This window comes from Trachurus trachurus, assembly GCF_905171665.1.
Source record: "Trachurus trachurus genome assembly, chromosome: 23".
Classification (NCBI taxonomy): domain Eukaryota; kingdom Metazoa; phylum Chordata; class Actinopteri; order Carangiformes; family Carangidae; genus Trachurus; species Trachurus trachurus.
The window spans coordinates 22,698,934-22,726,006 of NC_139912.1; the positions used below are offsets into that span (position 1 = coordinate 22,698,934).

General features: G+C 41.6%; 1 protein-coding gene across 2 annotated transcripts in view; it reads left to right on the forward strand.

Annotated features, from left to right (window-relative positions):
• The window catches only part of mpped1 (metallophosphoesterase domain containing 1), a gene marked incomplete at both ends in the record, with an annotated part of 263,390 nt that overhangs the window by 157,098 nt on the left and 79,219 nt on the right, over window positions 1-27,073 (forward strand). Inside the window, 2 exons of one of the 2 annotated variants that reach the window (XM_083999790.1) lie at window positions 12,851-13,036; window positions 15,352-15,533. In XM_083999790.1, coding sequence (XP_083855916.1) covers window positions 12,855-13,036; window positions 15,352-15,533 — 364 coding nt within the window. Of the gene's footprint in view, window positions 1-12,850; window positions 13,037-15,351; window positions 15,534-27,073 lie in introns of those variants that run through there. The other variant, XM_083999789.1, reaches the window with a different exon arrangement.

Genomic DNA, 27,073 nt, shown 5'->3' on the forward strand with positions numbered 1-27,073 from the left:
GAAAATGTGAATGGAAAACTTTAAAAGGAAAATGAATTCCCTCCCTTCAAGTTTGGTCTATTTTACTTCAGTGGCAGATCTGAATATTCCCTTGAAAAATACAGTAAATTAACAGCTAAAATGTACGGCTGATCAGTGTAATTCAGTTTGGAGACTGAGTGAGAGCACAGACCATAGTACATTACTGTAAGGTCAGTGTCTGATATAAAAAAAAAAGTAGAAGATTCATAGTGAATGATCTGGATCTGATCCAAAATGTTTAGTCATCTGTATCATGTCTCTGGTCTTCTGCTCTATTCTTCCACCAAATATCTGTTTATTTGTCAGCAGGATCAGACCACGAGAACTGAAGCTAAAAGGAAAGAAAAAAAAGAGTCTAATGTGTTTTGGAGGTGTCGGGGTTGAGTTGGGTGAACTGGTCCCTGTGGTCCAGTGGGCAGCTCAGCTCATCATCAGCCGCCGTGATTTCTGTCGCTGTGACCGGGACTGATCCATCCCTCTCCTCCTCCTCTGCTCCTCCTCATCCCTCCCTCACCGGGAAACACTGTGGGCAGGACTCATGCAAGAGAGAGAGAGACAGAAAGAGAGTGATACAGAGAGAGAGAGAGAGAGAGAGAGAGAGAGAGAGATACAGAGAGAGAGAGAGAGAGAGAGAGAGAGAGAGAGAGAGAGAGAGAGAGAGAGAGAGAGAGAGAGAGAGAGAGAGAGAGCGGGGATCTCCACGTCTCTCCACCGGCACCACGGGGTTCTCTCATTCAAACTGACCAGCGCGTCTCAGTCTCAGCGCAGACACCTTCCTCCTCCACATCCATCACCGCGCAGCTTCACCGCTGACCACCGGAGCCGGTAGGTTCGATCCCCTCCATCCTCTTTTACAAGCTTTTTATGCATTTGTGCTTTTTTTTCTTTCTTCTTTCTTTCTTTCTTTCTTTTTTTAAGCATGCCAGACCGGGGCAGAGGTTTTTGCACCGCAGCGACACACAGTCCCGGGGTTTTAATCTCATCTCTGAAACCTCATTTGAACGCGTTCTGCTGGTGCCTCGGCAGTGTTTACTGTAATGGCATGCATTTACATTCATTGATATATAACGCTGGGAGCGTGATGTCTCCGGTACAGTGCAGGGCTGCAGAGGTTTTTGCAGGAACTCAGAGTTAGTGTGGGGGGGCGGGGGTGACCAGCTGCTGCAGCCTGTGGGTCCAAAAGGCTGAAAAGTTTGGATGTAGTTCAGTGAAGGAGAGCGCATGCAGAGCGCCTCAGAGTGCAGGAGGGGGGAACTTCTTCAAAAAAAAATGTGCACGGAGCTGATAATTCACATTAGCACTTTGATAACTCAACTGAAAGGAATCCATTTCTGATTTTAATTAAAGTTTGCAGGCTACAGTCCTGCCTGCATGGCAGCCTCCTCATTGTGTGAGAGGGGATTTTAGGTGAATTAAAGCAGATTTTAAAAGTGCAGTTAGTTGTCAAAGTACAGTAAATGCAACACAAAGGGGAAAATGTTCTATGTATTCTTCCATGTTTTCCTTTTCTGTGTTCTCCCTTCACGCTGCTGCAGATAGCACACACACACACACACACACACACACACACACACTCCTTCAGATCTCCAGGCTATATGCATAAAACAGATAGTGTAATTCAGCGCCACACTCAGATGCACTTTAATCTTCTGTGTGTGTCCATATGTGGCAGAGAGAGAGAGAGAGATCTCAGCGCAGCCTAATGTGAGGGCCGCTTGTTAAATATGAGAATGTTACCCGAGAGGAGAGAGCATCAATCAGACCAGCCTCTCCTCTGTTTCTACATTTATCAGCCGCTTTGCAGTATGCCAACACACACACACACCACATCACACCACACTACTGTGTACTGCTGCCTCTATACCGGGGGGTGAGGGGGGGGCTTTGTTCCCCTTCTCTTCTCCTGAGGGGGACCATTGAATTCCGGGGCCCCATAGGTTGGATGTCAATGTCATTGTGGTTGCAGAGGATTCCCTGTGATTCACTGACACCATGCTGATCAGAACCTCCACAAAGTCTCAGTATTATCCCCACTGACTGCAGATTTTGTGTTTGCACGTAGAAAAATAAACAATGCATGGAAGATAATCTTTCTTGATAATTATCAGCGTCAGTAATAGAATTCCTCTACAACATTCCTTCCACAAACAAACCTTATATTTAGATTTATGATATAATGAATAATGTGGGCTCCTGTCGCAGTTTGTTGCAGTACTTAATACTATAAATCCTCACCCATGCTTTATTCATGAATGTGATTTGAAAACTATCTGGTTATGTAGATGGAGCTGAAGAAGTGTAATATATTTATTCTGATCACCTTCATGCTGGAAAATGGTTTTCTAAAAAGCAGCATCTATGAGACTTACTGTAGGTGAGGCGTTGATGGTTTGTCAGAGGGAAGAAGCTCTCACAATCTCACAAATGTAAAGGGATATTTCTTTTCGATTTCTTAAAGCATACAGAGGATCAGTGTAATTCTCATATCTATAGCACGTATTTAAAAAACAAAAAAGTGAAAATCTTCATAAAGACTCACAAAAGACAGAATAAACCTAAAATGAAATGCACAGTCACAGCAGAAAAACACAAAAGGAAAATTAGGTGAATTAAAATGTAAATTCCTCGTATGAGTCAGTGAATGTGGTTTATTTAGAGTTCTGGTCTCAAACACCTCGTCTCGTTAGCAGCGTCTGTCTGTGGCTCCACAGCCTGCGTTCAATGATACTGACATCTCCAGTTCTCCATCAATATATCATTCAAATATTACCTATGAAATAAAACATTAAGACCACGGTAACTATAAGTACTGTGATAAAAGGCCGACTGATAAAGCTCTTCGTTCTCTTTAACAGTTAAAGACTAAAAGTCCTTCTTATCGTTTCACTTCATTCTTTCGTTCTTCATTCGTTTTTCTCACTTAATTTTTCCTTCTCACTTTCATTTACTTCCAGTCTTTAGTAGTAAACAAGAACTCTTGTGAATAAATCCACATTACTTGTGTCATTTTTATATTTCGTTCTGTGGTTTAGAATGACATCTTGGCAGATCTCCATAATCATTTCTCTACCTTTAGATTTTTCATATACTCCGTATAATTAAAAAAAACTAATTACAGAGGCGTCTCACATTTGCCCTCATTTGCACCTGCTAAACAACTAACATGTTAAATATGTTGAATTGAAATAGTGAAGCAGCATATTTGTAGCTCATATGGCAGCCGCCTACATACAGTACATTCAGTGTGTATTTGTGAATCAGCTACCTGTCTGTCACTGCATGGACTCCCATCACCCTGATCTACTCTGGGTTGTTACCATCTGGCTTGAAAAGTTGTTTGTTTAGACCAGTGGTTCCCAACCTTTTTTAACCCCATTTTGACACCACAAATTCGATTCCTGAATTCCTCAAGATGCGTCAGCTCAGATGTTTTTATATGCTGCATTTTATTTGAACTCGATTTATATTTGAGAAAGTGAACGTATAGAATACAGTGTTTAAGATTGTGTGTGGTGTTTTTAATCATAATTTAAAAAAGAATAATAATATTTTTTTAATTATAAGTATTTTTAAATCAATTACTAGACATTTCAGGCGACCCCGTTTGAATTCCAGGCGACCCCAGGTGGGGTCCCGACCCCAAGGTTGGAAAACACTGGTTTAGACAACAGTTTTCTGTAAAAGCTGCAGAGCGAGTGTTTAGTTTGTAGAAGAGGAGCATGAAGCTGCGGCAGCGAGCAGCCTTCCCTCTGTGTTGGCTAAAAACAAACACACGGCAAGACGTGTGGCCGTCTGCTCTGCTGCTCTGCTGCTCTGCCTCACTGTGTCTCCTCCTAACTCACAGTTAAAACCAGAGCTGTTTCCAGGACACAGAGGTCACCGAGCATGGGCACGTCCGGTCACTGTGATGTTCAGGTGCAGTATTCAGTGTCAGTCTGTGGCTTTTGGCAGCACGTAGAGATCATTATACATTTACATGTGGTGGAAAGTAAAAAGAAGTGCATTCATTCATGTAGTGTAGACTTTGTACTTTTGCAGGCAGACATGAATATTTTTCATTTTGTCAGTGGCGTAAGTGTGAAAAATTACTGATGAGGCTGAAACTCTGCTGTTCTCATTTTATACAAAAGTTTATTACACAGATGCAGCACTGTGGTTTATCTATACACTCTTTCTGTGTCTCTCTCTCTCTCTCACACACACACACACACACACACACACACACACACACACACACACACACACACACACACACACACACACACACACACACACACATACTCATTCACATTGCCCTAAACATCTTGAGTTATGCAACCCCTCCACCTAAATGCATAACCAGCTGCTTAATGCACAGTACAGATCTGACAATGATTAACACTCATCCATTCACAAGCTCAACCATGAGACGTTTAAAGTTTAATGTTCACATCATGAAGTAACCGTAGCAACATGATCAAACATACAGTATAGAACCAACAGACTTCATTTACTGTGAATCACAAATACTTTGCATATTTACTGTATGTGTCATTTAAAGTAACTCCTGTAATTTCAGTGTCAGGTATAGTAGGTTTGGTTGGTGTGAGCCTGAGGCCAGAGGACCAATCACAGTTTGACAGTGATGGTGGCTCCATCTGATTGGTTAATCATTGCTTTGTTTTTTTCTTGCCAACTTCAACTTGCTTTCCTCAGAGATGTGACCATGACATCGATCTATAGAAAGTGTTTATAACTTACAGCCTCCATACATAGAGACAATGGAAAACAGGAGCCGACAAATACATGATGTATAATTATAGACTGAGCTACGCAGTGTAAATACAATTACCTAAAATTACCTAAGTGATGATAATATAATCAGAATGGATTATAAATGTTTATAATTCAGTCATGCAGTACGCATTTTTCCAAAATTGTCCATTCTGCATAATGAGTACTTCTAGATTTTTGTATTATAAAACTTATTTAGGATTTTGAATGTGGTGCTGTTACTTACACGCTCAACACCTTTTACCACTTTTACTTACATAAAGGATCTGAGTTCTGACAACAGGTGTTATTCACATGTAACTAAAAATACTTCCAGTTGTGATCGTGTGAGTAAAGTGTGAGTTAATTAACATGACTGGTTAGTCAGTGAAGACAACTGTATACAGTAGGTGAAATACAAGATCCCTGTAGTCTTGATGTGATGAATCACACAATGAGGATAACGAAGCACACTATTCGACAAACTCTCATCCAAGTTGTTCACGTTATCGTCCGCACAGGAACTTTTGCATTTTGTAACCATTGTACCCATTGTTTGTACACATGGTTTTATTTTTTAGATGTAGATAGGTTCTACATTCCAACAAGCTGCTGGTACATGTAAAGTTTCAGTTGTGTTTGCAGGCTCAGTTTTTGCCGCAGTGCAACACAGTGAGACATCACCTGGCGAATGCTCCGATGCCTAAACACGTGCCGAGATGCTGAATCCTGTCTTGTAATATTTTTGCACCGTTGTGTGTTGATTCACGGTCTGACGAACTTTTAAATTCATAGATCCTCTCACTCATCCTGGACATCCCTCCTCCACCCCCCCACCCCCCCCCCCCCCCCCACCACCACCGCAGCCCCTCGCAATTGTTTTTAACGCAGGCCTAATTTTCGGTGTGAACGCTTGTTAACTACGGTGACTGTGTGTGTGTATTGTGCCGCCGAAACGTCTGAACCCACAGTCGTGCTGTGCCTGAACACTTCCATTGTAGACACTAATAGCGAGCTGTAGCTGTTCTGCTGACACGCTGCTTCCACTCCACAGACAAGGTGTGAACAATCCTCCATATTTTGTTACACAAAAAACAAAAAAACAAAAAAAAATGGGTTGAACACTTTCTTTTCCAAAACTAAGTATTGTTTTGGAGCTCTGAGCTTCACAGATTTCTGACAAAGACATGTGTCATCTGAGGGTGGGTTCAGATCGCTGGTTGCAAATGAGTCACTTGCCACAGCTTTTGTGTGCTTTCTTATTTATTTCTTAGGAAACATTTGCAGGCTTCTTTTTGATTGTTACTTCCACAGAATGAAATGCCAGTAGCCGGCTTTGTCAGATTTTATGAGTTATTGGTAATACAAACAACAAAATGCACAGATTTCAAAGGAATGTTTTTTTTTAACTATAAAAAACAATGACAGTTGAATTGAAATGGAATTGAAAAAAGAAAATCTATTCAATCACAACTGATTTCCAGGTGAAATTTTCTGACTGAATAGAATTTTTTATTCCAGACAAAGTCAGAGTGAAACCACTGAGGGTGCTGTTAGAGTTTGTCAACTACAAATCCAGTTGATCTATAAAACTGCATGTGAGCTCATTGTGTTCTCCTCTCAGGATTTGCTAATGCACTTCTCTGTCTCGCGCGGCCAGGGAGAGAGACCGTCACTGTCACAACAACAGAGACGCATTTTAAAATATGCGTGCACGGGCCTGCATACGCATCAGCAGCACGCGCACACACACAGGACACAGACACGTTATATTGTATGCGCTCCTGAAACACATCCACCGAGCATGCTGCGATTTGCTCGTGACAAGCAACCGCAGTGTGAAGTATCTGTCACGTCGGTGTGTTGTCAGCCCTGTGAAGGCTGCAGTGAATGAGGAGCGGAGATGGCGCGCTGACATCACACCGAGGTCCAGGCTATAGACTTTGCCAAAAGCTTGCCGGTCCCCCCCAAATTATCGCCTGGCTCTCCAGGAGTCCCCCGCCATCCCAGCGCCTCTGAGAGGTTCTGCTCTGTCCCAGCAGTCGCCAGAGCCTCTGAAAATGAGCTGAATCTGAGCCTTTAATGGGCGGCGTACACACTTGAAGGCCTCACGCACCAGGGAAGGGGCACTGAAAAGATTTTTTTTTTTTTAATCAATTCTTTTAAATGAAAAGCACATACAGGACATAGAAGCAGGGACACGAAACAAGACTTGGCAGCTTAAATTAAAGAACATTTGTAAACAATAAATCATTGGAGCTCTGTAAAGTACAGTTTGCAGCCTGACTAATAATGTGCTCAACACCTGATTTCCATTTAGGTGTCTAACAGATGCACTTGTATTGCATTAGCTGGAGGGGATGCAGCACTCGCCTGCACAAATCCAAGTTTCACAGTCTATTAACAGGGTGCATTACAAACAAAGCATATGTTGTCACTCTTATAAAACCTCACTCTCTATATTTGCTTTGAGGTTTATTTATTACGACACCATTTTGTTTTAATGTTGATTCATTCTCAGGGTTTTGTATATAAAGCCTTTTTATTCTTTAATTTCATCACTTTGATAATTCTGATCTTTTTCTTCTCCTCCTTATTATTATCATTATCATTATTTAGAAGTATGAATTAAAGTAAAAGTTATTTCACCTGCTGGTTTTGCCGTTCTCAACCTTTATAGTTTCATTGATGTGATAAGTGCCACATTGTTGCAGCTGTTATAGTTGTTATTCCTTTGTCTGTGAGTGTGGATGCCTCAGTGTGTTTTACAGTTTGATACAGAATAAAGCAACTTTTCATATCAGGGTATTATTGGTGACAGTTAAAGTGTCACCAATGCCACATGAGTGCATCGTCTGAATTTACGTGACAGAATGGGAGAATCTACCGTACCAATAAATGAATGAAAATTACACAACAAGTCACTAATAGTTTATTATCAACTTTTATAGACAATGCTTAATTAGACGCAATCAGTAGATGGCAGTATGGTTACAGAGTATAGTTACATTTAAACTTTATTAATCCCAAGAGACATGAGAATTCCACCAAATGGAAACATGTGAGGAATAATATTTATTTGGTTTCACAATAGTTGGACATTATATCATCGAATCATTTTTATATAATTTCCAGTGTGTTGAAAAAGAGATCTGTCTGCCATTCGGGAATGCAAATGGAGTTAGAGAAGGGTGGACATGTCTGTATGTGTGATGTAGGTTACATGCAAGAAGTTGAAGATAAATCTTACTGTCATTGCATGGAGGTTTTGCCTGTTAACTCCTGCTTGTTTTGTTCTTTTTTGTGCTACACACCTGCGAACAAGACTTAACAGTGTTAAGTTTAAGGTTGACTGTTGATGAGTTTGTCTCATTGTTGGCTCATATTTCACATGGAGTTCCACAGGGTTCAATCATTGGTCCCATCATCTTTAGCTTGTATATGCTTCCCCCTTGGTTATTACTAGTTCAAGACTGTTGCAGATGCAAAAGACACCAGCTCTATGTATTATTCAAACCTGTAGATGTAAAAAAAAAAATTGTTGAAGAAAAGAAAACCCATTTGGCCTATTTTTGGGTATAGAATTTCTCTGCATCACTTTAGACATGCTGCTGATGTTGAATATCCAGGTCACCAAATCTATAGAGAAAGTTGGTTTTGGTATCTTGTGAGTAACACAATGACTGTCATCTAATTCTTTTGTGATGCCAACCTAGAATTTTTTTCCCCCACTATTTTTCAATAATTCACAAATGCATCTTCTTGCATCATAGCAGGTTTTTCAACAATCAATTGATCACTGGCCTAAAGAGCCTGCCAGCTAACTCTTCCTCTGCTTCCCTGATGGAAATATCCCTAATTGTTATTGGTCATTCTGTCTCTGTTTTGCCACAATCCATAACAACTGTCAATATTTTTTTTTTCATATTTGTGAGCTGTCTTACGTCATCACAACTTCATCATCTGAGAAGTTCATATTCCAGGCTCAGATTGATTGTCTTGGTTTGAATTTTGAAATTTTCATTTCTCTAACTGGAGCAGCAGCACTTAGCCTGATGTTCCTCAATCATTCAGACCTCGCTGGTATAGACACAGCATCTTACAGTATATGCTCTCTGCACCTCACTGTATGGGAGCTGGTTTAGCTAAGTCTATTAAAGATGTATGATTATGCATGTCTCACTTCACCTCATTTTGTGCCACACTTCTCTGTAGCTATTATGCCTGCCAATATCTCCATCATATGAACCCTGCAAAATGCAGCCATCCTCAATTTAATGACTTGTAGCAGGTGTACAATTTCATCTGCACTGTCTGGTTCCCTCCACCAACAGCCTGTCTGAAAATCTATCAATTCATCTCCTGTTAAATGGCCTTAAGAGAGATATACCTCAGGGCAATGACATGGGTCTCCATTTTGCTCCTGCAGTGTTAAAATGATCACATATTTAAAGATGGGTGATTCATTCAGAGCTTTTTATGGGTTCCTCGCGGGTGGCTCAAGTTCATTACATGTTCAGACTCTTTTAATTCCAATGTAACACTTCATGATCATTACTTCACAGTGTTCACTTTTTCTATATTACACCCAAAGACTGATAAGGATTAAAAAAAAGAACATCAGGTTTGATTTCTGATGTTGAAACAGAATCTGAAAAGCTGATTATAACCCTGAAGAACCTCACTGCCAAAACCAGTAGAACACAACACTGCTCATTCTCTCCGCAACAGCATGCATCATCGATACCCCCTACCTCAATATTCAAGGCTATAGCATGCCTATGAATGTTTTATCCAGCCCAGCTCAAACCATCCGAGATGCTGGGAGACGCACCTCTTTTTATTGCATTTTAACACTCTTCATACTTTTTATTTTTAATTTTTAAATACATTTCTTAATGTAAATATGAGCGTTTTAGCTCAATAGCTTCCAAGTCATGTGACCTATTGACCTCAAACCAGTGCAGGACCATAGTGCTACACATAGTCGCCAGATCTGGAGCGAATGTCCGTTGAATATCCAACCTAAAACTAATTTCCCCACAGTCCTTTATAGTTGTGGTGTAGATGTTGCTGACTGACGGACTTAGGGAGTGAGTGATCATATTTTCATCATTGGTCATCTAAATGTCACAGGACTGACTTGAGGTTTCCCTATTGGAAGGTGCTCTTTCAAAATTGAACTAAACTTAACTAAACTGTTTCTCTTATGGGCGTTCACAGCCTGCAGTGTTTCCAACACATTGCATTTGAAACTAGACGGAACTTGTCAATTATTACACACTGAACCTTTTAAAGGCTTTAAGGCAGACCATAAGCCGTTCTGTCCCGACAACCCAGACTAATTTAGTGACTAGACTTGTTTTTTAATCGCTTTTATTTTGAAACGCCTGCGTAGCGCGAGTGTGCTTCCTCCTGTCATACGTGATTGACGTGAGTGACGTGTGAGGTCGGAGTCACCTGTCGAGGTTCAGACGGTTCATACCATGGATCTATAATAGGCTACATCCATGGTTCATCCACGTTCAGAGCAGCTAGTGAGTGGATGTTTTCATGCTCGAAAAAGTGCGTGGTTGATACTGGATGTAGAGTTTCTGTTTGCTCTTAGTTTGCAGCGGCCATGTGGCTTTGTTAAAAGACGATGACACAAAGCTGTCATTAGAACAACAGTAGGAGAAATACAGATATTTTAAGATCAGAAGGTGAAGAGCACGCTGGTGCTGTTAGATGAGCTACAAAAGAAGCACTATTAGAAGAAGTACTATTAACAAAGCTTCATGCAGTGAAGCAAGGACGTGAAAAAAAAAACAGTAGCCTACAACTGTCAACAGGTAAAAGCATCGGTATATCACTGAATGCACTGTGTCTGGACAATGGGAATATTTTGCTAAACTATTTGTTTCTGACACTGACACATCACCTTTGTGCTTCATAATAACCAGTGTGAGATTTGGCATTGAAAGAAACTAATGTTCTTATTTAAAAACAGAAGTACATTTCTGTCTAGTACAGTTGCACTGCACAAACTCAAAATCTTACCAAGAATATTTGTCTTATTTCTAGTCAAAACAAATCTAATTATACTTAAAATAAGACTCATCACAATAAAAAGTAGCCTGTTTTTAGACACTTTTTACTTCTTTCAAGCATATTTTCCACTTGAAATAAGTAGAAAAATCTGATAGTGGATCAAGTTTTTCTTTCTTATTAAAAGCACAAAATACTGCTTTCACTGGCAGATTTTTCTACTTATTTCAAGTGAAAATTTGTTTGAAACAAGTGAAAATGATCTAAAAACAAGTAAATTTTTAGGTGATGATTCTTATTTTAAGTGAAAAGAGATTAGTTTTGACTAGAAATGAGACATTTTGACAAGAAATACGACAAATATTCTTGGAAAGATTTTGAGTTTTTGCAGTGTGTGGATTATTTGGTAACACTTTACTTGAATAGGTATTCATAAGATTGACATAACACTGTCATAACCATGACATAACAGCTGTCATAAACATCAATGAATACTTATGACAGCTGTCGTTAAGTGTCATTCGGTAAGTTATGTCACTTTTGATGCAAAGTTGACATTATTTGAGATGTTTTTGTTATGAGAACTTGACTTAAACTGTCATAGCAGACCTAATTGCCAAACTTTAAAAATTATGTCAAGTTCTCATAACAAGGACATCTCAAATAATGTCAACTTTGCATCAAAAGTGACATAACTTAACGAATGACACTTAAAGGGACAACGAGGAGTTTTGGAAAAGCGAAGCGTTTTCACACTACATTTATGAGCCTCCGCATGCACCGTAAAATGCTTTTGACCGGCGCAAGACAGACTCATGTTTTCATTCATCAATAATTAAAGTCAGAGGTTCAAAGAGGTTCACATACCGTCGTAGTTCCGACCATAAACGGCGATTCAGCTGCGTTATTCTCATGACTCGTTGCGAAACCGAAAGTAAAAAACGCTGGTCGGCTCGACCAGCACCTCCGCCACCACTAATAATAACAAAATAACGATAGAGACAGAACGATATATTTATCGAAAATGGGCCCATTAACAAGTGTGGGTAGCGGAGATTCATCCACATTAACGTGAGACTTTTTTATAACCGAATAGAAACTCCTCGTTGTCCCTTTAACGACAGCTGTCATAAGTATTCATTGATGTTTATGACAGCTGTTATGTCATGGTTATGACAGTTTTATGTCAATCTTATGAATACCTATTCAAGTAAAGTGTTACCGATTATTTTTTTTTAGTAATGTAATGTAATTATTTTTTATATTTGACATAGTTCAAGTCAAAGTTCAAACAGGTTTACAGGAGAGGAGGTAGCCTATCAGTGACAGCATCCATAAGGGCTGTGGGCTGCTCACAGTATTGTCCAGGGCTCCTGCATAGTTTACCGTTCTTAATAACTGTATGAAGTCATTTCGAATTAATTGCTGTAGAATGAAAAATAAGAATGAGTGCATTCACTGCGTGGTTTATATTTTAAATCTTAGTAGTAAAATTAAGGTACAGGGCAATAAATTTGTGTGGCCCCCAGGCAACAATCTGGGTTTCAAATATGACCCCTCCCCAGGAAAAATAATTCTACACCTCTGTCCTAAAAAGAAGCACTTTAAGAACACATCACATTTTGTCAACACAGGAACTCCTAGATTTGGTTCAGCTTTTGTCATTATATCCGGTCCTGCTGCAGACAGGCTGCCGGTAACTCATCTCTTGGCACTCATCTTTTCAAATGAATTTATTATGCATTATTCTGAATTTCTATCCCCATCACACCACCTCGTGTCTGCTGTGTTCTGTCTCTCAGGTGCAGAGGAGCTGTAAAGAAGAAGACGAGGAAGGAGGAGGTGATGTTCTCACCTCAGCTCGCTGTGACTATGAGCTGTGTGAGGGTCTGAGCCCGTCACAACGCCTCGCAGCAGTAGCAGCGGCCGCAGCAGCCCGTCCTCAGGCTCCCACCACCCACCCGCAGTCCCAGAGTAAAAGACAACAACCGGCTTTTAAACTTCCCTACTTGACACCGCACCGCTCCGCCCGCTCTGCTCCGGTTCCCAGTGCCATGGCCTTCACCCTGTCAGAGATCATGGCAGCGAGGCGGCAGCAGCAGTCACAGGCTCAGTCACACAGCCAGCGCGGCAGCAGGACCACGGTGGAGGTGGACGAGTACAGCACCAACCCCACTCAGGCCTTCACCTTCTACAACATCAACCAGGGACGCTTCCAGCCACCACACGTCCACATGTGAGTAGACACAATTAGCAGCTGGAAAACTAATTAAAGGACTTATGTCACATTGTAGTTTACATTTATTGTACTGCCTGGATATAATCAGATATCAGAAGTCAGACCAGGGGTGATTAGTATCCCTAAAAGGAAATATGTACAGCAAATTAAATTATGCTTTGAAAAAAAAGAGAATCCATAGAATATATTATTCCCATGTTGGTGCATTAAAGGGGACATATTATGGAAATATCACTTTTTCAAGGCTCTTGAACATATATCTGGGTGTTTGTCTTGCCTTCCAGCCCCCCCAAAAAATCAGGCTCCCTATAGGTTGAAATCCACGTGGTTTTACAAGGTGTTCGGTTGTCTGAAAATGATGTAATTAGTTTTCAAATTTGCATAACCCCACCCCTACCTGGTACCAGTAGAAGGGGTTGGGCAAGCAGTGGTTCATTTGCATTTAAAGGGACAGACACTGAAACCAGCCGTTCTGAACAGGGCTGTTTTGAGAGGATGAAAAGAGCTGTGATGTTTGATACTTGTATTTTGACCAAAGCATGTCACAGACATGTCTTTAAGACACCTAGGAACTATTTTGATTTGTGGAAAAGGGGCAGAATATGTCTCCTTTAAATGCAACGGTAGTGACAGGACATGGTTTGTATAGGTTAACATAAAGGCAGGAAGCAAGAAGAGACAGACGAAACACTCTGTTTAGCTAACACTCAGACAAGCAGGAATTAAAATGTAACTTTTTTTTTTTTTTTTTTTTTTTACCACTTAACAACCACCAAATGTGTTCTTCTTTTTCTTCTTCTTTTATTTCAAGGTGATGCAGCACATTATCTCATTTGCACTTCTCTTGTTTCTGTCATTTACATACTGTTCAGATATGCTAGTTTCTTTAGCAGTTACCAGTGACTTCTTCTCTCTTTTCTTTTCTCTGTTGTTCACTGTGTCTTATGTTTAATTATTCCCCTGCCTCCTGTAATGATACGAGTGACGAAACAGTCAGAGCCAGTAGTTTAACGGAGTCAAGCCTCAGTGTATAGGAAGCACTCCTCCTCTTCCCTGCAGCTTCAGAGCAGCTAGGAAACTCAGTTGACTACCAAGAAGTATAGCTTTAAGCAGTTCAGCATCCGTACACACTCCGTATGCACCAGTTTATACCCAGTCTTATTAAAAAAACAAAAAAAAAATCTCAATCTACTGCCAATGTGTTGTTACACCCCCTCGATAGAACCTGTTGCTGTCCCACCAAAACCAGCTGAGTAAAAGTGATTGAATTCATTTGTTAAGAAGTGAATAGTATTTCTGTTGAAAGAGGAAAAGCAGACTGGTGAGAACAATCACTGTTGCAATGATGGAATCACTGCTCTCTACATTAATGAGAACTTAAGCCATTATCTAACTGTGGTGCCTTCCTGGGCTTTTATGCTCGTCCAGACTATTATTTTCTCAGCAAGAATTTATATACTGGTTCTAATTAAGATGTTCTATTTATAGGATTTATCTTCATGTCTGGCCCTCAAAGGTGAGATAAAACTAAAAGTTTAGCTTGAACTTGAAAGCTATCACAGTTATACTGATGCTATGAAAGAGAATCCCTCTGCGGGGCTCCATAAAGCTTTAGTTCCCCTCACACACACACAGACAACATTTTCCATGAGCGCTCTTCTTATTTGATTACTTTTGTGACTCACACTTTTTGCCGACTGTCCTACATGCATGTCTGTCTGCTCTCCCACTTCCCCTCATCTCTTCCTCTCTCTTGTGGTGGGATGCGGAGGAGGAAGAGGAGGAGGAGGAGGAGGAGGAGGAGGAGGAGGAGGAGGAGGAGGAGGAGGAGGAGGAGGTGGAGGCAGGGCTGGGTGTTATCGTACCTGGAGGAGAGCTTGCTAAACTGGGCCACGGTTATTCACCAGCTCCTCTCTTCCCCCTGGAGACCCTGTGGATCTGCACACTTGCTGGAAATCCCACAGGACTCTGCTCTTTTTCTATATCTGCACTTTATTCTTTTCTCTATATCTGCACATTCCTCTTTCTGTCTCTTTCAGCTCTGTGCTTTTATTGTGGCTTCTCACTCTGGCTTCTCTCTATGTCTCTTGTTTCCTCCTCTGTCTCAGTCTGTGGGGATGATTTTTTTTTTCCTCCGCTGGATACTAATTCAAACTTTTTTCATTGTCAGCCTCTTACCACAGAGACTTTGCACGCAGCACTCTGTGCCTTTCTCCAGCATTGTTTCAAGTGCACCAAAAGCCGCAGTGACCCCCTTTTCCCTTCCTCTGTCCCTCAACTTCCTTTCTCTCTTCTTTTACTCTTCTTCCCAGGGTGGACCCGATGCCTCACGACACGCCCAAGCCGCCGGGCTACACCCGCTTCGTGTGCATCTCAGACACCCACTCCCGCACCGACGCCATCCAGATGCCGTACGGGGACGTGTTCATCCACGCCGGGGACTTCACCGAGCTGGGGCTGCCCTCCGAGGTCAAGAAGTTTAACGACTGGCTAGGTCAGCATCTCTGAAAGTTGTGTCTGGATTTGGTTTGTGTAACTGGGTCCTTGTGTGATGGTCTATGAATAGAGCTGGGGTCAATGCCAGGCTAAATTTATTTGCTCTGGTTGCAAAGCTGAAAATTAAAAAGAAAAACAAGGTTTAGTTGAAGTTTAAAGTGAACTCCAACTAAAAATCTATTTAAATTTACTGCGGCCCATTTTCCTAAAGCGTGACGTAGGTTAAGCGACTTTTGACTTCAAGTCATGATGCAAAGGTCCCCTTTGGCATGGAAGTACATTAGGGTCATACAAATAAATCTATCCTAAGACACAAGTGAGATCACACTTTGTATCCAAAATAAACACGTTTTTAAAATGCCTTTTTTAAATTGAGAAAACACATGCTAAAAGCATTTAGAATGTCCATATAAACTACAATGACTTCAGCTCCTGGATGTTATCTACAGCTTATTTGTGACATGATTGCAATATTTCAGAATTGTTTCTCAATTTGAATGATGAACAGGGATCTAATGTTTTTCAATCTGTAGGGCAGACTGAGGAAGCCTAAAGTCCAGTCAAGACATTCCATTATGGCTAATTTGAAATAAGAAATAAAGATACTGTAACATCATGAGATAGATAAGATGAGCATTAACAAGCATTTACAAAAGTAAAAATTTACCAAAATAATGAAGCTTACCAGTTTCTCAGCATTACTCTGAGAGAGGATCTTAGCCAGCTATACTGCGCTGGTGAAATAAGTCAGTCCTAATCATATGTGGGAGCTGCAAACCTAAGTTTATATGTTTATAGTTTATATGGACATTCTAAATGGAATGTGCTTTTAGCATGTGTTTTCTCAATTAGAAAAAGGCGTTTTAAAAACATGTTTATTTCGGATACAAAGTGTGATCTCACTTGTGTCTTTGGATAGATGTATTTGTATGACCCTAGGGTACTTCCATGTCAAAGGGGAGCTTTGCATCATGACTTGAAGTCAACGGCCTATTTTTTGGGCTTAACCTCCCTACTAATATATTTTAATTGATGTCCTTCCGCCCTGGATGGATTATGATCTTTTCTTCCATTGTGGTGAGTTCAAGAATGCTCTGAGAAAGTCTGAAATTTGACTTTACTTCTGAATAGCAACTTTTTAAACGCACATAACAACGAGATATTCGGTCCTATTCAGTTTTCTGACAACAGGACCCATGAATGCAGCACTTAATGGCAGCCGATTCTCAAACCCTTTGCCGAGTTCCTTGAACACATCATAAAGGGGTGTTTTTCAAATGTTCTCCACTGATAGCCGCACGTCCGCACAATGATAACCTTGACAAATAAATGGTGTTGACTGAATGTTCATTGTGATGGAGTCTCTGCAAGTGGATTTCCATTGCAAACTGAATGAATTGAAATCAATGGCTGCCTGTTGAAAAGTCGAAAAAGAAATAGGAACTTGGCTGTGCTTTGAGACACAATGGCAGTCCAGTCAAACACAGACCATGATGACATGTGCAACCTACAGTATGGCTCTGTAGACCTGATGTGGTGTGGTGTGTGTCTGGTTTGTGTTGAGCTCTTGGCAGACACAGCAGTGATCTGTATGCAAGCAAGAGAGAGAGTAGGAAGATTCACTGGTTGTTTTTAGAGATGATGAAAGTTCATGATCCACATGAGTATTGATTTTTATAAGATCAAACCCCTGTTTAGACATATTTTAAAACTGAATTCAATAGAGAACAGTGGAGACATGACAGAGATTATAGGAGTCACTTGCTGCCTTAACCTTTAATCTTCAGCGTGTCCAATTTATGTTGCTATACTCTGTATATGGTAAAAACCAAAAGTGGTGTGTGATGCATTCAAGCTAAATGGGGAAAACCATGACCAGGGTGAACGTGCTCTCACTGAACTTCACCAAACTCAATGGAATCATCATAATAGTAGTAGTCATTGGAAGAGATAGTAAACTTTGTCCATAAAGACATGGTCAGCGACAAAACACCGGCTGTGGCATTTAAAAAACTGATTGACTGAAAATTCTTTACCATAGCAGCTGTAGAAATCCAGAATTACTAGACAAGGCCACAGCTCTCCAGTCTTCAGCAGTCCAGTGTTCTCCTCTGTCCTCTCCCATCAGCAAAGTGTGTCTGACCACAGAGCTGCTGCCCACTAGATGTTTTGGTTTGTTTGTTTTTTTGACTTGTGTGTGGAAATTCAGAAAAAATCATATTTTTCAGCAAAACTTCATTGGATACCAAAGGTTGAGATTGATTGATTGCTTTTTTTGGGGGGGGGGGGGGGGGGGGGGGGGGGCTTTTGTCTTTAATTGATAGGATAGTAGAGGGAGAAAGGAAATGGGGAGTCAGAGAGAGTGGGGGAATGACATGCAGCAAAGGACCACCAGGGGATTTGAACCAGGGCCACTGCAGCAAGGTCTGTAGTCTCTGCGCAACCCAGTGCGCTGTATGGCGGCCCAGGTTTAGGTTGATTTTTGATGTGAACATCAAAGTTACCATCCCAGGCGGCTGGACTTACGATTTTTTCCCCGAATTGCACAACTTTACGTGTCCCGTAAACGTAGATGGCGGTTGCGTGATTTGGCAGTTTGACTGTGGCCATCCAAACAAAGTTGTCTGTGACTGTGTGTCTGTTGATTGGTAGGACACATTTTGGCCCCTGCTCCTTACACAGACGACCACATTTCGTCATTGATATGTCAAATCACTTACAATATGTTACTGATTACTGTCTAATACTTACCAGATGTGCTCAGATTTTTTGCATTTTGCAAAAAATGTGCCGTCTGGGATGGTAATTTGAGTGATCTGCATCTGCTGGATTTTAAGGCCATGCACTGCTGTCACATGATTGGCTGATTGGATAATTGCATGACTAAGCAGGTGAATGAAGAAATAAAAGATGAATAAAAAAACAGGGAAGGAAGAGACAGATGGGAAACCAGGGGAATGAGAAACACTCAGTCATGGTCCGAGCTGTGACACAACCTTTGTAGCTTCCTTTGACCAGGAGGAAGAGAGGAGGAGCGGTGGAGAGAGGAGACTGTTAGCCTTTACCTTGTGACAAGGGAAAGTGTCAAAGCTTGACTGAGCTCTGACTTCTCTTCTGTGACATTTGGCTCCAGCAGCCCCCCAGTGGAGGCCTCTTATCTCCACACTGTGTTAGGTCTTATCATCTCTACCTGATATCTGTTAGAAAAAACCTAATGAAGTGACCTTGCACAAAGCCGTGCAGCTCCATTATCGCGGCCGTTATCGCCATTGTCGCCATCGTTGTCGTCGTCAACACCGGCACACGAATAGGCCTACACTCCCCAGGAATGGCAGCCGCCTTGCTATAGCGGGGGCGGACCACGGGCCTTTTTTTTGTGTGTGTTCATCTCTTTCTCCGAGGGAGGGGGAGTGAAGAGTGGGAAGATAAGGAGGATAACTTGTTGTCCCTTCCCTCCTCACTCTCTCTGACACACACACACACATGTGAGCTGCAGGGAGCGCAGGCTGGAAATCCGCTAGCCTGCACTCCAGCGGCGAGAGAGGCAACGGGAGAGACGGGAAAGAAAAGATAAACCCAGCCAAACGCCTGATGCTGCCTCTGAAGTCTCTCCTCTCCTCTCCTCTCTGCCGTTATTCTCTCCTTCCCTGCAACTCTGCCATCTCTTTCTCTTCCTCTCGTCTGCTCGTATAAATATTTATAATCTGGCTATTCCTATTCTTTCTCTCTCTCTCTCAGTCCCTCCTGCTCCCTGTCTCCAGCTCACACACACACACACACACCGTCTCATTCTGTAGATGAATGTAACTCCTGCTGTTTGTGTGCAGAGCAAATTTACAGAGATCAGGTTTAGCGCATTCATTTCTTCTGAGTCTCTGTACAAACTGAGCGTCAGTCAGGTAACACCATCTGCTCCCAAACTTTCTGCTCTTTCATATTTCTTCCTCACTCCTCTGTTTTCATATTTTCTTCATCTTCTTTGGTTTATTCCTTTTTCTATCTATTCCCCCTCTCTCTCTCTTTTATCTGTTGTTCTTCAAACTCATTTTTATTGACCATCCTTTCTTTTTTCAGTTCAGTATTTCCCCCCTTTTTCTCTTTCTCCTCCATCTCAGTCCTCTCTCTGGTTGCGGTGGCAGCTCTGTAGCCATTCTCCTCTCAGCTCTTATTTTTAGCAGGAAGTCAGGCAGCTCTCGGGGGCCGCTGGCTGCCGCTCAAGGCTTTGTCAGGGATGGCGAACGCTGCAGGAGAAAAGGGGGGAGAGGGGAGGAAAAGAGGAGAGGACTGAAGAGGCGGGAGATGAAATTCGTGCAGGGAGAGGAGGGAAGTGAGGAGATGACAGAGAGAGGAGGAGGAGGGAGAGGGTCCAGAGGAAATGCTGCCTTACTATACCTGGGTAAACTCACAGCTCACCGACGCCAAACCTCTGCACTCCGTCGCCTTGGTGATCGGTGCAGGTCCAGCTGTCAGTCACCGACTTAGGATTGTGTGTGAATTTGGATCGTTTTTTGCCAGATTTTAGTCCCTTGAACTCAAAGTTTGAGGCTTTTCTGTTCTAAAACAGCTGTAGCTGAAGTGTTCAAGTTTTTACTTCCTGTATGGATGCTGATGCATGCTGGGAAAACAATCAATCAATAGATAATTAAGCAAAAACAGCAACAAGTCGAATGTGGATGATTTGCTGCTTCTCTTTTTAATAACATAATTAACTGTAAATAGACTGTTTTTCGAGGCCGATGTAAACAAGACGTTCTTAAAAAAATAATTTTTAAGTTTTACTCTGGGCAGAAAGTTTCAACTTCATGATCCGATCTGTGGCTGCAGCAGCTAAAGTCAGTGATAACAAGACCAACTCAATTATACAGGAGGTAGGGGATCGATAGAGAGTTACCAGCCTGTGCTGCACTGTTGTAGTTTACAGTTCCATTATAGGATCAGTAAGAGACGTTGGGGATTAAACTGCCCTGTTCAGTCCACATGTGATCTCACCTCTCTGCTCTGTCAGCTAATAAACACATGAGCACAGTCGGTCTGACAGACTGGACTGTGGAGAGAGAGCGTGATGGAAAGAATGGGGCACGTAGCAGCTGTGTGTGAATCACAGTGAAATGAGGTTTCATCCATTTGAAATTATAGGAAACTGTGGCGTTGAGTCACTGGTCCAATCACTTCATTTATTACATAACAGAATGTGGACACGTGGTCCAGGGCAGAGGCCACCTTGACACGGGGTCTAATGCAGCTTCAGTGCGTCTCGGGTGTTCACACTTGAAATTAGATCTCATCACTTCTGAGCCGACCACCTGAGACAGATGTTAATGTCAGGTCTGAACGGGGCCTTAGTGAATCATAACTTTGGCTCAGTGTTGAACACAACCACATATTATTCCAGGCATCCACAAGTTTTCATTCATTACCTTACAGCATGGCCAAATTGGTCATTTATCTATTTATTTTTTAATTTTCTATGGTGTTTATATGTAAGTTTTACATTTTTATTTCAACTACATACCCACCTTCAGTTAAGCGAGAGCCTCTTCTTATTTAAACTTTTTTTTTAGCTTTTTGCCTATAATCAATAATGGAGTAGTAGAGAGAGACAGGAAATGGGAGGCAGAGAGAGAGAATGACATGCAGCAAAGGGCCTCCCGAGTCGGGATTTGATATGGGGATGGCTACAGTGTGGCTTCTGCACATGGGGCGCCTGCTCTACCAACTGAGCTAAACAACATCCCATTTAAACTTTTCTCCTCTTTGTTGCTCCTATGGGTGATGTCTCCTGGATGCCATCTTTTCACCCACAGCCTCTGACCAGTGATCGATCACATGGTGATTGTTGTCAATCATTACAGCGACAGGTGCGGTGTCTGATTACAGCTGCCCTCTTGCCCCGTACCGACATATGGCACAGCCGTGCGCATGAATTGCGCAATGTGCACATTGCTCAGAATGCAGCCCTGTGCCCTGCCTTACAGGGAGAAAGTCAATGAAGAGAGCTGTTGATGATCACATGAACTAACTAAATAGTTTTACTGTATGCACATTCTATGAAAATAAATAGCTTCTTATTAAATTTACAGCATCTGAAAAATATGATTTTTCATTTGAAACCAGAGAAATAAAACTGGCAAAGTCATTGCCAAGCACATTGAGTCAGATACCAACTGAGCTCTGAGCACAGATGTGGCGCTGTGGCTTAGTTGGTTAAAGCGCCTGTCTAGTAAACAGGAGATCCTGGGTTCAAATCCCAGCAGTGCCTTTTCAGCAGTGTCCACTGTGTCTGAGCCACAGATATGGAGAAGTACACTCGGTATGTACAGTATCTGTGGTGTGCTATGATTTACATACAGACAACTAAAAGCACATAATCTTCTATCTATAGACTGTGCTGTTTAATCATAAAAGTCCTGCTTTAAACGTTTATTTACTGAGAGCATCTGAATGAGCGTTGACCTGAGTTTTCAGAGCTCATTGTTCAGTAGAAGTGGGAATCTTTCACTATCTAACAATTAGATTTGATTCTGATTTTTGAGGCTACGATTCGATTCAAAATCGATTTTCAATTCAAAACGATTTGATTCCTGTTTTCTGCTTCAGTCTGTCGGTGTGCAAAGGATCCTCATGATCTACTCCAGTCTGCTTTGCAAGACAGAATGACTAAAGTGTCTTTTTAGTTTAGTTTAGCTTTAGTTTATTAGTTTAATAAGGGACAGTGTGCAATTACATTAATCATTTGCAGAAAAAAGAATTAAGAAATGGTTGCACCAGATTTAGCTCACATCTAATTTCCATCTAGTCCCTACACATAAATGATAAAATACACAGAATACACAGACCACAAGCTACTATACAAAGGTGATACATAGAATGACACAGTTAGACAATAGACAACACTTAGACAATACAGAAACATGTATGAGGTAGGCAAAGTGCAGACACATTTGAGTTTTAAACATTTATCCATGCTTAGATGGAATTGTTGAAACTGTTGCATAAAAGCAATACCACACATTGCTTAATAACAAAATTAAAATAGCCTCTTTATTAATAAAAAATAGTGCAGTTAAACATGCTGCCTTTTAAATTCTAAGGAAAATTTTTAATTGATTTTGGCGCATTTTATATCAATTCTGAATCGTATTAAATGAGAATTGCGATTCTTATGTGAATACATTTTTTGGCACACCCCTGTTGTTCAATGTGAAGCTGCAGAGCCCTGAACTGTCGGGGGGGGGGGCTGATTGTGTGGGACAGGTGAGAGCAGAAAAGAGAGACAGAGAGAGACTCAGAAAGAGGAGAGGAGGGGTGGAGAGAAAGGTTAGTGAGGGCAAGAGGCAGACCTGGAGCTCATGAGCCCCAGCACTTCAGTCCAATTGTCTCCAATAATGGCCTCTTTGATCAGGCCTTCAACACACACTCGCGCCCGCCGAACACGCGCACGCAACAAGCATCCACATGGATTTCATAAGCTGAGGCAATGCTTTCCCATGCGTCTGCATGTTTGTTTGTGTGCACTGCCCTCGCTGTTGACTTGAGTGGCGTCTTTATTCATGCCGTGTGATGGCGTGAGCCGGCAGAGCAGAGAAGGGAATACGCTGCAGCGAAAGTTGTGTTTAAATATGGATCTGATTGAGCATCAGCGTCGGCTCAGGGTCAAGAAAGGAGCAGTTTTAATTCTTAAAGGCTTTGTTCTCCTGCTCTTTCCTTCTGTCTGACTTCTGCTAAGTGAGTACTTCACTGCCTTCACACAAACACACACAGACTCACCATAGGAAAATACACAACAACTTACAACCCCCTGGCCATAGCAGCCTTTGTGTTCCTCCCTTAATTTGAAAAGTTTCATCCACAGAATGTGGTGATGCTAAGGGATATTTTTTGACATTTTCTCTTCTTTATGAGCTCCACTCGTTAGGTAAAACCAAAAAGTCAAAAAACTAATTCATTATTAAATAAGTAGCAAGTAGAACACTGCTACTCATAAATGTTTTTAATAATTATAGCCGACTTGTGACTTTAAGGACCAAAAACCAGTGTAGTTTCATGTGTGCTCTCTCAGATCAGACGACCAATCAGAGAGCCAAAGAGCTTCTCCTCTGATTGGCTGACTTTTTTCCTGTGTAATCAAATAGATGTAGCACCTTTCAGGTAATAATCCAAAGTATGGATGGTGGGTCCAGGTGGTCTGTGACTGTTTTGTTGTGACATCACAAAGTAGAAGTCCCGATGCCTGGTTTTCTGTCTACAGAGTGTAAGTGGACTGATGCTTTAATGCCCTTACACTATCATCTCTGCAGTCGTATATTGTTTACACGGTAAAATGAATGAATGAATGAATTTTTCTTTCTTTCATTTAGACAGACATGTTCGAAATAAATTCATTCATTCATTCATTCATTCATTCATTCATTCATTCATTCATTCATTCATTCAATATCCAATCCCTTTTAGCTCTGTTTTTAGTTTGGACCAACTACAAATCAACACGGAGCTGAAACAGGCTAAAATACAGATGTGCAGAGACGTGTTCATGTTGAAAGGACGACTTAATGCAGCTGTGACGATGTGCCGGATCACATGACGGTGAACCTCCCTGAGGACAGGATTGCTGGAACAAGAGTTTCCCCAACTTTCATCTCTGTATCGAATCTTTGTCTCCGGCTCCCTATAATAAAAACACAACCACGGGCCTCTGTCTGTCTCACTCCGTCCTGCCAGATCCACAGCCTTTAGCATCTCTGCCACAACTCTTTATTTAGCGCCTGCTCTACTCTGTTCCCCTTTACTGCTGAATAATAGATAAGGGACGACCATGATGCGATTGCCGTGTAGGCACTTTAAATGCGAGTGTGTGTTTTTCCTTGGCCCAGGGGAGAGAGTGAGTCTAACTCTCCACCTGTCTCTTCATGTGAGTGAGTGAGTGAGTGAGTGTATAGGGGTATGTAGGGAGATGCCGTGATTTTTTTGCCCCTCTTCCATCCGCTCTCAGGTGTTGTACCCCACCCCTCCCCCTTCCCCATGTCCTCTTCACCTCCTCCGCTTCCCTCCCTCTCCTCTCAGCTTGCTCCCTTTAGCTCTGTAACTGTGAGGGCATTAAACTTTCATGACTGCTGTCTTTTTCTTTTTCTGGCCTGCTCCTCTTCTGCACTCCCTTCCTCCTTCCTTGTTCCCTTATCCCTTCCCTTGCCACCTTCCTCCCTCTCTGTCCTTCTCACATATACGTCCTTCCTTCCCCAAACCTCATCCTTTCTTCAGTCTTAGTCTCCCTCTCTTTATCCTTCACCCCCTTCTCTCATGTTTACCCATCAGTGACTGGTGCTGGAGGAGAGCATAATGAGGAGGTTTGACACTTCTTTATGGTTTTTAACATTGGGGAAACTCGACAGAATTTCAAGTGACTGTAAATTTAAGCAAACCGTTCCCCATCTGTCCCTCGCTGCTTTTGTGTCTACTATTTGCATACTTGAAAGACTGCAAGACTCTGCCTTCCTTGCGTATGTGTATGTATGAGGGAGGGAGGAAAAAAAGAAAAAAGATGCAACGGGATGCGAGAAACAATCCAAGTTCTGAAGACGTTTGGAAGTGAGCGGAAGCCTCTGTGGATACGGCTTATGAGATGACGGAAATATTTCTGATAAGTTTTTACCTTCGTCTCTTTCTCCCTTTGTCTGTGCCAGATTTGTTTTCTGGGTCAGTATCGGTGCGTGTAATCCACTGTATGCAAACTGTTGCTGAATCTGCATTATTTCCCTCTAACAAACATATAAAACGCCAAACTGTTAAAGGGATACTTCACCCAAAATCGATAACTCACCAATTTTCTACGGCATGCCAAGGAATTGATTTGGAGAACTTTAGAGTCATCAAAACACTTTTGGAGTTCCAGAGGGGGGTCCGGCTGGCAACGGATTTTCATATAATGGTGGCGGATAGTGCTCTCTTTTGAATCGTCCAAAACACACACTATGAAACATCCAAATACCTCCATACTGCTCGTCTGTACTGTAGAAAAGTAGAAAATTGGTGAATTATCGATTTTGGGTGAAGTATCCCTTTAAGGATTGTTAGTTTTGCTATTGCTACACAGCCAACATAAATATTAGCAGCTGTTCACTCACAAAGAGCTGTCTCCAGTTTTATTTCCATTATTTTGTTCTTGTAGTGAAGCTAGCATGCTAACCAGCTAGCCCCGGCCCACTCAGCCCATCGAGTCACTCTAGATTCTGTAGTAGGCTATAATCTCTATCACTGTAAACACTACAACAAGCAGCTCTTATTTTTTCATTTTTTATGTAGAAAGCACAAAACTTACAAATAGCTCCTTTAAACAAATAGCAGAGGGAAGTCAGATGTGAATCAGTCTGTGTACAGCTTACACCATATGTATACGTGCTGTTTATCTCCCATCCTCCCTTTTCACAAACTGATCTTGTTCAGCAAAATACAACAAGCAAAGCAGATCTTCTTCTCGCTGTCAGCAGGTCGCCGTCTTCTTCTCTCGTGCTGTTTTCTCAGTGAAACCCGTACATACACCTCCAAATGATAAATAGATGAAAGTCCGTATCCACAGTCTGTCATCTGTGTCCACATCCACAGATTGGCAACCCCTTTAAAGGGATACCTCAGAGAGGAAACCCATATACTTCCACATCTTCACAGCTGTATTAGATGAAATAGGCCTTGTTCACACTGCCACTCCAAATCCGATTTTTGTCATATCCAGTAGGGCTGTCAGATCGAACTTCGCTATTCAAGCAGAATTTTTAAAATGAGAACATTCAAAGGTGAAAACTGATGTTCGAACATGTGCCTTCCACAATGACGCAAATTAACATAGTGCGTCGCAACAATCGGGGTAGTAAACATGTTGATAAAACAAATGATTTAGTTGTTGCTGTGCATGACGTAGAGCTGCAGCTTCAAATTTACAAGCACGTGTTCCCACATGCACACATTCTTTTTTTCTTTTTATCGACTGATACTTAAAATATTTCAATTTCCCCTCTTGAAATTTTATATTGAGTTGGTAAAACTTGGTTGGAATGCCCTTTAGTGGACACGGGACGTAATAATAACCTGGTATAGGTGTATTATAATGAGCTAAAAATTTTAAAAAACACATTAAAAATTTGAATATAATTTGAATATTTAACATAAGAAGCATTAGAAATTTGAATCTGATTTTGGGGGAAGATTGACAGCCCTAATATCCAGATTGTATGGATTTTTTGATGGTCTGAACAGCCAAAAACCACATGAGATCCGAAACAGATTCAAACCGTAAACGGAGGTGGTTACAAATGTGATTCTGATCAGATTTGTAGAGATCTGATTCAATGTCAATGGTGTCGTTGCTCAAATAGGATTTGGATACGATAATTGTGGACAACGCAATTCCAGAGAGACAGAAGGCATCGCTGCTCGGCCTGCTCCCGTTTCACCGTCATTCCAGCGGTGACTGCAGCATGGAAGGCAGCACAGCTCAACAGCCTTTGTTTCTGTCGCTTTTTGCTTTAAACAATTAGCAGTTTATTTACG